The 12587-nt window shown below is 34.3% G+C and overlaps 1 protein-coding gene across 1 annotated transcript in view; it reads right to left on the bottom strand.

Moving 5' to 3' along the window:
* Positions 1-2813: 2813 nt before the first annotated feature.
* LOC144437177 (beta-1-syntrophin-like) overlaps positions 2814-12587 on the bottom strand; it is a 45220-nt gene continuing 35446 nt past the window's right edge. Inside the window, exons 4-6 of the mRNA XM_078126058.1 lie at positions 5449-5648; positions 4899-5098; positions 2814-4073 (exon numbers count right to left, since the gene is read on the bottom strand). Coding sequence (XP_077982184.1) covers positions 3981-4073; positions 4899-5098; positions 5449-5648 — 493 coding nt within the window. The 3' untranslated portion in view covers positions 2814-3980. The remainder of the gene's footprint in view (positions 4074-4898; positions 5099-5448; positions 5649-12587) is intronic.

The following is a 12587-nucleotide window of genomic DNA, read 5'->3' as shown; positions in this document are numbered from 1 at the left end:
ACTCTGTGATGAAAATTTACTGGTTTCCAAAGTAAAAGAAGGAACTGTGATCTGAATGAATCGGAGTTGTTTGGGTTCAAATAACAAAATAATAAATATATATATATGAATGGTGATTGTTTAGTGTAATTAAGTTTACAAAACTCTGTCTTTAATGCTGTATTACACACAACAACGTGTTCATTTCCCATGTTTCTATCAACCCTCATCTCAAGTCTAACAAACCTCAAAGGGAATCTTTACAGTTTGAAGTGTTCATTAGACCAAGTCACATGTCTTGGGACTGTTTGTTTACTAACTAAACGTTCATTTCAAAATTTTTCTATAGCAACACTTTGGTGAGACTGTAAGATATGTGTTGTCATTCAGGCCCTAACTTTAATAGTCTGTAAGGTATACATGCTGGGGAGGGGGGTGTCACACATCGGTCAACCCCTCCCAGAGGCTGGTGAGGCAGAACAACACACTGTATCTTACAGTCTAGCTCTAACTAGTCTCCTGTGAGTGCTGGCTGATAAGGCAGTACAACACATCATATATTACAAACCATACTTAGTGTTCTTTATGAGACTACTCATGTCAGAACAGTGATTACCAATATACAGTAGTCCTTCCATCAAATTGACCACTTAAAGGCCTATGAGTCAATCCCAGGTTCTCACAGTTGTGTTTTCTTATCAGGTAAGTCACAACAATTAGATAAGACCATTCTTTTGTTCAGGACCAACATTTAAATTTCAACCCTCGTCCAAATTGGGCCTTTATTTAGACAGCTGCATGCATGCAAGTAAACCTCTACTAACCACTAATTTTAAACAACTAGCAGATAGAAAAGATTTGTGCAACGAAATGTAAGCTTATTTAAGAAAACAAGTTTGATATAGGTATTAAAAGTTTGTGTTACTGAATTCATACAATGATCTCTATACAAAGAGTACAATGAACAGACAACTAGATTGTCTTGCATACAGGTAATCACGAAAACAAATGTTCCGAAAATCTGAATTACTTGTATAGATGAGTTTGCAGCATTCCTATTTTGAATATCATTTGAATGTCTACCCTTGAAATAGGTGTTATACCCGAATATTTCTATAGTATGTACACTAATTGGGTTACTAATAAACTGCAAACTAGAAATATTAGGAAATACTTCACAAATGACATCATGTTGTAAAAATGTGCACATACTGCCCTCCTGTGCATTCACAAATACTACTATGGAAATCAAACTATAGGCAAACTAAGCAAGACACAAACTAAAACTACTGTTGTTGTATGTGAGTAAAGTACACAAGTAGGTGGTACCATCAAGAGATGAGCCACCACTTGTGAAAAGCTCACAATCACAGATGCCACCCTACTGTGAGTGATTACATGAATGTCCATTGATAGCATATATCAACAATGTTGCAACAATAGTTTTAGTTTGTGTTTGTCTCAGTTAGCCGATAGATTGATGTCCATAGTAATAACATCCTACTGGATTGGCTACAAACGATGGCCTACAGTAAACAGAATAAGCAGCATCCCCTTTGTGGCAGTCTCAAAGTGATACCATGTGACAAAAGTCTGCCCATTTCTAATTATCTAAAATATAATGCATTACTATAATTCTGACTGCAAATAACATCCCTTGAGCACAGTAGATTGCATATGATGCCCCACTGTTGATGGCCTCAAACAGAGTCTCCTGATGAGAAAATATGGCGAGATAGCCAGACCCTGCCAAAACAACTGAACATTTTTACCATGCATATGCAGTAGAAGTTAGTTTAAAATTTGATGATTACATCATGATACACAATTTAATCTTTGGAATAAACAAACTTTCAGTCACCTTAATATAAAATGATGATGACAAATAGAAAACAAAAATAACAGGACTCATCATCTGTGTCTGGTCTTTCATGTGCAGTTCAAGTGAACCTATAACATTACACAAAGAAAACATTCTCCTGTGATGTAGTCTGTAAGGTTTGCCATGACAGGGCGCCCTCACACATCAGCCAACCCCACCCACATCGGTGAGAGGAGACCAGTGTGGGCAGAACGTCACGATGTATCTTACAGTCTACCTGTGATGCAACCATAGGAAATATTGAACTGTCTTAAGATTTTATCACGTTATTTGGCTGATTTATATTCATCACTAAGATAAACATACAATTTCATAAATGTACAGCTATTCATTTGATGAGACATAGAGGGGGCTGTACAATATACAGATTACAGGGCATATAAAGTGCCCTAGAACAAGCATAGGCTATGGTACGGTATACGCATAGCACAAATTGTTTGAACTTGTAAAACATAAACAAAATACACCAGCTTGTAGTTTTTTCTGCCTATCTAAAAAAACATTTCATTAATATAACACTAAGAAAGAGGAATGGCTAAAGAGAATAATAGTGGAATGCAAAAGGAAGTTTTGTATGAAATACTCCAATAAAGGAGATCTTCTTGGTCAATTATCAGTCTGCAGGGTGACATGTTTTGTTCATTTATATCTTCATAAATTTTACTTATAACACAAATATTAGTCGGGATATGACAACCACAATGCTATCACTACATTGAAAATACAAACTAGCCCAAAACACACAGGGTTTATTATTGCATACATGAAATTATATCATTTGTTGTTTTGATTACAATTAATGGTTCAGTGAGTCAGCAAACAGAAAAAAGGCTAGAACCTTACAAACTAAAATAAACACAATTATATGACTATGCTATACCTTCAGAGCTAAATATATCTCTTGAATATTATAAAAACCAAAGCTAGTGTTTAATTCAAAACAATATCAACAAGTATACATAACGTTATATATATTAAATAAAATCATTAAAAAAAATCTTTCCAATTTGATTTCTTTGTTATTATACTCAGCAGAAAGTATTAGTACTTTTCTTATCGAATAATTACACTATCAGATACTCTATATTCTATCCCTATACAAGTGGTGTGTCACTCCCTACACCAAAAATGACACGGTCTATAAATATGTAGAATTATATCATGTGGCAGGACAAGTCCACTATTTAGAGGGTAAATTAATTTAATACAAGCTATCCCTATACAATTGGTGTGTTAATTCTTATACCCAAACGACGTACTCCATAAATATATAGAATCATATGAAGTAAGGCAACTCCACTATTTAGAGGGGAGTTACAATATGTCCCTATACAATTGGTGTGTTGATCCCTATGCCCAAAATGGAAATGTCTTCAATAGAGTGTGTTGAATAATATTGTTACAAGACGAGTCCACTATTCAGAAGGGGTGATATATTATATCCCTATACAATTAGTTTGTCAATCCCTACACCAAAATAACAGAGTCCTAAAGTAAAGTAACTATAATATTGAGTACAAATATACCATGTAGCAGGAAAAGTCCACTATTTAGAGGAGGGGAATATAATACAATAATCTATCCCTATACAATTTGGTGTGTGAATCCCTACACCAAAATGACATAGTCCTAAATTGAGTAGAATTTTATGATGTGGCAGGACAAGTCCACTATTAAGAGGGTAGATTAGAATACTTGGTGACATTTTAAATACTGAGATGTAATGAAGTAACAGTCATTAAAAGACTAGGAAAAGGGTGGGTCTTGTCACTTTGTCAGAATTCATTTACAGACTACTGGGTGCTACCTATAATAATATACATGTTTTTAAAGTTTTCAGTGTTTGCTAGTTCTCCTCACATACAAATAGAGAGGGGAACAAGATGAAAATCACTTCAAGTTCTGTGATTAGTTTGAGTTGCACCACAATTTCTTTGTTTTTCCACTATAAATAATCCTGTTTTATAGTTTTGTTTGTTTGTTTGTTTGTTAGGTGTCTTCAGGTACAGTAGACTTCTCCAATCAGAACAATATCTTCAGGAATAGTTCAGCTTGCACATCTGCTCTTTATGCAAATTAGGTTGATAAATTCCCATGCGCCTTTAGTATTATGCAAATATTATGCAAATAAGCCCATCCTTGTGACTTTGGCAGACAAGAAGGTATGGAGTACAAAAACCACTGGTTTGGGGCATGTATGCAGATCCAGTTCCTGAAATGTTAACAAAAATTAGTGAGATTTGCTATATTTCTGGAATGAAAATATTTGAGTGACTAGTGTACAATATTTAACAAAGTTTCCACCTTAATTTGACTATAAAGAGTTGCTGTATACGTTGCAGTAATCTTTGCTGCAGTGTAAGTCAATTTTCTAAAGAATTTCTGCATCAAAATGAATTCTGAAACAGACATTCCAATGGCTAGGTGTTTTGAAAATACACACCTGTTGAGTACAAAGCTTCTGTGACGGTTTTTGAATTAGTTTTTTAAAAATAAATTACTACAGTGACTATACAAAAACAGCTTGAATTTCTGACTCACTTCACACCTAGAGACCACTTTTTGAGACTATAACTTATCTTTACTACGATAACCTTGAATATAGTCACGGTCTTCTGTTATCCAAGAAAAGTTTGTTGTAGACACTTGAACCAAGTTGTAGACACTCGAACCACACTTGTATGTGTATGTTATATAGCTTTCATGATAAGCAAGGAATAGCTTGATATTAAAATTAGTTGTTTCCTGTCTTAATAGTAAGGATCATTTTCTTTGACAGAAAAGACTTGTAAGGGAGCTGCCATTATTTACACGGGGGGGGGGAATTGGGCAAACAAGAGTAAAGTGGGAAGGGGAAGGACACAACAATATTTTATAGATAGGAAGATTAAGGCTGGGAGCAGTGGAGGCTGCAGTGGGGTGTCACTCAAATTTTCAACAGTTATTCAGCAATTCTTTTGACCACTCCTCCCCCTCTGAACATACATAATGACAGCTCCCTAAAATCTACCTGTAACAATGTTCTTGAGATACTTACGAATTCTCCTTCTCCAGCCCCAAAATCTAGCCACAGCATTCTATTTCCATCGTCTGATGAGAATCTGAGTTTTTCAAATGGAAATGACCACATAATGGCAGTGCGACCCCCTTCTTGAGCTTCAGGTCTGGCATCAGTTAGTGTAAAACCAGTGTCATAGTGTAAGGTGAGTCGAGATTCCTTGCCTTGGAAAGTTACCGCTGTAAAATAAAGCATATTTATCATATTACTGGATACATTCCAAAATTTCAGTCATTTTTTTTATTCTGCTGCTGTTTTTTTGTTTGTCAAATGTACAAAGTCAAATGCGAAATACTTTAGATGAACTTCTCATTATATTCTTACCTTCTTGCATTACAGGAAAGAGAAAGAGCAAATTTTTTATTGGTTTTGCATCCCAATAAACAAAATTGTGAGATACCAGATACTACACAAAGCAAGTATATAAGGGAGTACTGTCTTTACATGCAGGTGATTTGGAATCACAACTGACTAACAGAACCCCATATGTCAAAATATTTTGATATTTTAGTACAACTGTCCTCCTTACCACAATTAATTTCTTTGATGATACTAGCAGCATTATGTGAACCTTGTACTAGAGCTCTTGACCATGCTGCTAAGTCTCTCTGTGAATCCACTCGGAACTGGTGTGCCTCGATACCGTTTCTTGTTCCAGTTCTAGACCCAAACAACAATTCACTACTCTTCTGATTAGACATGCTACCTGGTCCACCTGAATGAACAAGCCTATAAAAAAGAACAGACGACATTCTGATAATGATAATTGTAATCCAAATAACAATGTCAATATAACAGCAAATGACAGATACACAGTTTATTGCCAACATTAAAGGAACCTAAAGTGTAGCTGAAACTACAATGTACAACAAATGCATTTAGGATGTTTTACAACCTACAAAATATATACACCAATTTCACAAAACTGTAAATATGAAAGTGTTTACAAAAGGTTTTGACTATGTAGATTCTCTAGCTTTGTTCACTTACTGCTGCTAGCTGGTGTAATAACAAATTGAGACTGAATGTGACATTGTGGGTAGGCCACAAACTGCTGCTAGCTGGTGTAGAAGCAAAATGGGACTGGATTGAATGTGACATTGTGGGTAGGCCACAAACAGATTATACAGATACATATATCATTGTTTGATGGTTAATTGTGTGATTTTGATATATTGTTGATAGGAACACTGTTACTCCACTGCCTAGCTTTCTACTCCATTTATTCTATGTTGTCCTATTATGTTTCACTATAGACAGAAATATTTGTCATGGTGGGTACTCTGTGTAGTCACTCCTCACAATCACATATCTTTCACTCATACACAATAACAGGTACATTGTATAGTATACTCTTCTATAAACTGTTTCTCTCTCTTGCTTCACCCACATTTAAGTGTGTTTCAGTTTTTAGTTTTATAATGGTTTAAAACTGCAAGAGAAAGCTATGTTTCATATGCTTCTCATCAAGTCTTCTGAGAATTTAAGAAAAATGTAGTCCTGATATTTTCCATAATTTGGTTACCATTAGGAAACTAGTGCAAGGATATTGGGAAACTCTGCCAGAGAACTGACATCAGTTGTTTTCATAGTTTGAGGGCGCTGTGACAGAAAACTGCAAAAGTATACAATGTAATTGTTTTGGCAATAACACAGTACCAGGGTGTGGTAAAATACACAGACGTCTGTACGCCTGCAGGGCATCAGCTGACCCTTTGGGAATCCATACAGTAATTGTGGCATAGGTCTCCATACAACCACAAATTACTTTGAAATCCCTGTACTTAATGTGAAAAGATCACCACACTGGTTACACACTGACAGTTGACAAAAGCCATTCTACGATATTCTCTGTACACACTGTAGGATGACACTTATTCAGCTCTTTTACCTCTAATTTCTAGTGTCAACAAAATACTGTGTGTAATACAAGATTATACTACATTTACCCACAGGCCTTGATTTGCAGTCTTTGAAAACCTTCTGGGGACATATCATTGAGCAACTGTGTGTGTGCTGAAACCACTCAAGCACAACTAATATCAAATTGAAAGAAAGTGCCTCAAGAGAGATATCCCACTCCAACCGTGTTTCATAAAAACATGAGGCAACAAAAAGAAGGTTGCAACAGACTGCACAATTGCATTAAATTGTGCAGTCAGTCAATGACGTACTACATACTAAATTACACTTCAGAATACACCTAATGAATAAACTATTGAGAGACTTCAACAAAGTCAATGTTGAATACCTCTCTGTGTTGGTTACATTCTGTTCCACATTGGGATACTCGATTACAGCTGTACTGTATCACCATACATGCCTTTACAAGGATCATTACAAGTTCAGACACTTTGAAATACCTTGCAATTTTGTTCTGTAATTATATCAGGCACAGGTCAGTGGGTATGACTGGAGGAAGTGATGGGTGTAATTCAGACAGTGGGTTGTATTCCAACAAGCATTATATAGGTGATATACAATAGATTGCATTGCTTTATCACAGACACAAGTTGTTTTGACTAAAAATGCTTTCTTTTCAGAAATTCCATGTATTGAGCCATCGCACTCTAGCCATAATTTTGAACATTTGTTTACATCATGTGACTGGCAAGCATTTTACTCATGTTAATTCTATTTTTACCTCCCTGTATGGGAGAGGTATTTATGGTAATGTTGGCTGTCTGTCTGTCTGTACATGTAGTTGTCTGCCTGCCTGCCTGTCTGTGTCATCAGTTCCTCAAAAAATGCAAGGGTTGATTGTAACAAAATTCCATGGGGTATGGTTACAACTGATCAGATTTTGGGTATGATCTGTGCAATTAAATTAGCAAAAGAAACATAAACAGTGTTCTGTATTAAGTTGATCTATTAACTAGATGTCGCCACAATAAATGGTTTTGTCCACATATCCATACTATGACCACTGATGGCGCTCTTCATATAAGCGTACACTATTTTTAAGGGACATACCTGATAAACACACCAATATTTTTAATTCAAAAAGCATTTTCACAGTTATGTTTTTGAGTGTATGACAGATTTCCAAGTAAAAAGTCTTTGACTGACATCATAAGACTGAGTACTTCAGTTTTAAACTCTAGAATTACAATAGTACATCCAGCTTCAGATAAAATATGGTTCACATTGGCAGTTCTAAATGAAAAAAGGTCAGATTAGATAGTCAGACCTCAAAACATCACACCATCAGCTACCATCTAGCCTTGAATTCATGCTGTTTTGTTTACGTTGAAAGACATGAACTGCCTTAGAATTGGCATGGCATCTAGACTTACTTCCTTTCCACTGAGTTAAATAGTTTAATAGTAAATTGTCTGCAAGGATATCCAGATATCAAATACTACCTTAGTATTCACATGTATGCCTACACTTAGACACATCTCAGAGTTTGAGAATTCCTTTTTTTGTTTAATTCAGATATCAGAGATGGTAATGGACTTATAGTGCTGAATTAGTTATATTTCTGACATGAGATAATATTGTAAACAGGACATACATACAGTTTGTGCATGTTCATAAACCGTATTTCAGATCTGTGGGAATAAAACAATGTGTGGGATGTCAAGAGTTTACTAATGGCTTGCTCTATTGATTATTACAATGTTTGCTTTCAAGCGATCTTTATACCCATACATGTACAACTGATTGTCTCTAGAATTCTTTCTTTCTCAACACTTTCTGCATTTTTCTTTCAGCTCTTTTTTTATACACTGCCATCCGATTTCATAATGTGTGTGTGTGTGTGTGTGTGTGTGTATGGTATTATGTGACGTACATGCACCATACATACGTATGTATATATGTATGTGTTTGTGTGTGTGTGTGTACATACATAAAAATACTATGTAAATGTATGTATGTACATGTCTGTGTGTCTCTCCCTCTCGCTTAATAAAGTGTAATAAACTGGTCTAAATCAGATGCCAAACTAGCCTAATAAACTCCTTGACAATGAACGATTAACTAAAAGCACCAAATGGAACATGAAACACACAATATGGAGAGTTTTTCTACTATGTATGGTGGTAACATGATGAAAGCAATTAGTGACTGATGTTATTAAAGTCAAACAAGGCATTAAACTGACCCCAGGGTAGTTCATTAAATTAATGTATTTTTAATCTGATACCTTCCTGTGGTGCAGCTCATTTACACAGTAATTACTGTAATTCTGTTACTGTCTGCAATGTGGATACACCATATTTTCCTGTTACACCTTACATAATATAACAATGTCTGTGTTTCATCAGGCTAATTATGTAGCAGATATACATGTGTTTACTTCCTGTACATATTTGAGTATACTTGTATTTGTTTGTTAGTTGACTTCCTGTACATATTTGAGTATACTTGTGTTTGTTTGTTTGTTTGTTTGTTTGTTGACTTCCTGTACATATTTGAGTATACTTGTGTTTGTTTGTTTGTTTGTTTGTTTGTTTGTTGACTGACATATAAGTAACAACAAAAACAACGTATACACAATTAATTGTGATGATTCCCTGTCAGTCAACAAACACAAGTAGACTCAGATGAAATGACCCCTTAGCATTGAATAAAGCAGCATTTCTAGAAGCAAGAACCCTGATAAGTGAATCCATGTTCCAAGATAGCTGTTATTACTTTTTTACCTTGAAAACTACATTTTTGGTGTAAAAAAAAAAAATATCTAAGTATCATATTTTGTGTGTGTATGTTGTTACACTAAGCTTTCAAAGAAAGATTTGGTAGTATTTTCCATAGAATTACCTTTTCGTAGTTGTCATGGAGACAGCATATCTGTGTTCAGGTAACTGTTTTGATAGCATTTTTTTGGCATTATTAAAATGAAAGTGTTTGCTGAATGACTTTTACAAGGAATGTTCAGAAATTGCAACATATGGTCTAAGACACCCTTAATATCTTGTCCAAAAAATCATCAGTTACTCTACGTTTGTAAGTAATGAAACCATGTATCTATGTATCGCTAGAATGCATTAATAACCTTACATCACAACATATGGTCTAAGACACCCTTAATATCATGTCCAAAACATTATCAGTTACTCTACGTTTGTAAGTAATGAAACCATGTATCTATATGTATAGCTACAGTGCATTAAGAACCTTACATCACAACATATGGTCTAAGACACCCTTAATATTTTGTCCAAAACATCATCAGTTACTCTACGTTTGTAAGTAATGAAACCATGTATCTATGTATCTATGTATAGCTACAATGCACTAAGAACCTTACATCACAACATATGGTCTAAGACACCCTTAATATCTTGTCCAAAAAAATCATCAGTTACTCTACGTTTGTAAGTAATGAAACCATGTATCTATGTATAGCTACAGTGCATTAATAACCTTACATCACAACATATGGTCTAAGACACACTTAATATCTTGTCCAAAAAATCATCAGTTACTCTATGTTTGTAAGTAATGAAACCATGTATCTATGTATAGCTACAGTGCATTAATAACCTTATAACACAACATATGGTCTAAGACACACTTAATATCTTGTCCAAAAAATCATCAGTTACTCTATGTTTGTAAGTAATGAAACCATGTATCTATGTATAGCTACAGTGCATTAATAACCTTATAACACAACATATGGTCTAAGACACACTTAATATCTTGTCCAAAAAATCATCAGTTACTCTATGTTTGTAAGTAATGAAACTATGTATCTATGTATAGCTACAGTGCATTAATAACCTTATAACACAACATATGGTCTAAGACACACTTAATATCTTGTCCCAAAAAATCATCAGTTACTCTACGTTTGTAAGTAATGAATCCATGTATCTATGTATAGCTACAGTGCATTAAGAACCTTACATCACAACATATGGTCTAAGACACACTTAATATCTTGTCCCAAAAAATCATCAGTTACTCTACGTTTGTAAGTAATGAATCCATGTATCTATGTATAGCTACAGTGCATTAAGAACCTTACATCACAACATATGGTCTAAGACACACTTAATATCTTGTCCCAAAAAATCATCAGTTACTCTACGTTTGTAAGTAATGAATCCATGTATCTATGTATAGCTACAGTGCATTAAGAACCTTACATCACAACATATGGTCTAAGACACACTTAATATCTTGTCCCAAAAAATCATCAGTTACTCTACGTTTGTAAGTAATGAATCCATGTATCTATGTATAGCTACAGTGCATTAAGAACCTTACATCACAACATATGGTCTAAGACACACTTAATATCTTGTCCCAAAAAATCATCAGTTACTCTACGTTTGTAAGTAATGAATCCATGTATCTATGTATAGCTACAGTGCATTAAGAACCTTACATCACAACATATGGTCTAAGACACACTTAATATCTTGTCCCAAAAAATCATCAGTTACTCTACGTTTGTAAGTAATGAATCCATGTATCTATGTATAGCTACAGTGCATTAAGAACCTTACATCACAACATATGGTCTAAGACACACTTAATATCTTGTCCCAAAAAATCATCAGTTACTCTACGTTTGTAAGTAATGAAACCATGTATCTATGTATAGCTACAGTGCATTAATAACCTTATAACACAACATATGGTCTAAGACACACTTAATATCTTGTCCAAAAAATCATCAGTTACTCTACGTTTGTAAGTAATGAAACCATGTATCTATGTATAGCTACAGTGCATTAATAACCTTACATCACAACATATGGTCTAAGACACACTTAATATCTTGTCCAAAAAATCATCAGTTACTCTATGTTTGTAAGTAATGAAACCATGTATCTATGTATAGCTACAGTGCATTAATAACCTTATAACACAACATATGGTCTAAGACACACTTAATATCTTGTCCAAAAAATCATCAGTTACTCTATGTTTGTAAGTAATGAAACCATGTATCTATGTATAGCTACAGTGCATTAATAACCTTATAACACAACATATGGTCTAAGACACACTTAATATCTTGTCCAAAAAATCATCAGTTACTCTATGTTTGTAAGTAATGAATCCATGTATCTATGTATAGCTACAGTGCATTAAGAACCTTATAACACAACATATCCTGGAGGTATCTTTACTGTAGTTATTCTTCTACAAAAGAAAATTATCAATTATTATTTATGTTTTATGATTCTAGGAAATAAAGTAACATTCTTATTATTGTAACTTTGTTGATATTAACTATCATTCATGAAAAAAATATGAAAGACAGGTCATAAGAGTATTGTCACCAATATTTTGTTACTTTTTTAAAGGGAATATGAATAAAACTCACTGAATGCTTCTATCTCCTTCATACATACTGAAGCTTACATTATTGATGAAATGTATATTTTTGTTCTTTTTAAGGAAGGAGCATGAATAAAAAACACTGAACTCTTATTAAGTCCTTCACACTGAAGCTATTAAGGGGAGAAAAGTGGTGGCGATTTCAATAGAATTTCCGATTACTTGCAAAATGTTTTAGTGGCTTGGAATCAGCTGGTGTTTAATGTACTAATTACTGCAATGGCTAGGGGTCATACATCGACATGATGGTAAATAACAATGACAACTTGTTGAGATTGAAAACCTCTCTTTTAGTAGGAATGTTTCTTTTCAACTAATCTGGTTTAAATTGGCAAGGACTTTACACTCTTTTCACAACCTGTA

The sequence above is a fragment of the Glandiceps talaboti genome, chromosome 7, assembly GCF_964340395.1.
Source record: "Glandiceps talaboti chromosome 7, keGlaTala1.1, whole genome shotgun sequence".
NCBI classification, from domain to species: domain Eukaryota; kingdom Metazoa; phylum Hemichordata; class Enteropneusta; family Spengelidae; genus Glandiceps; species Glandiceps talaboti.
The sequence above is the reverse complement of the archived record's forward strand: the minus strand, read 5'-3'. Positions and strand labels throughout refer to the sequence as shown.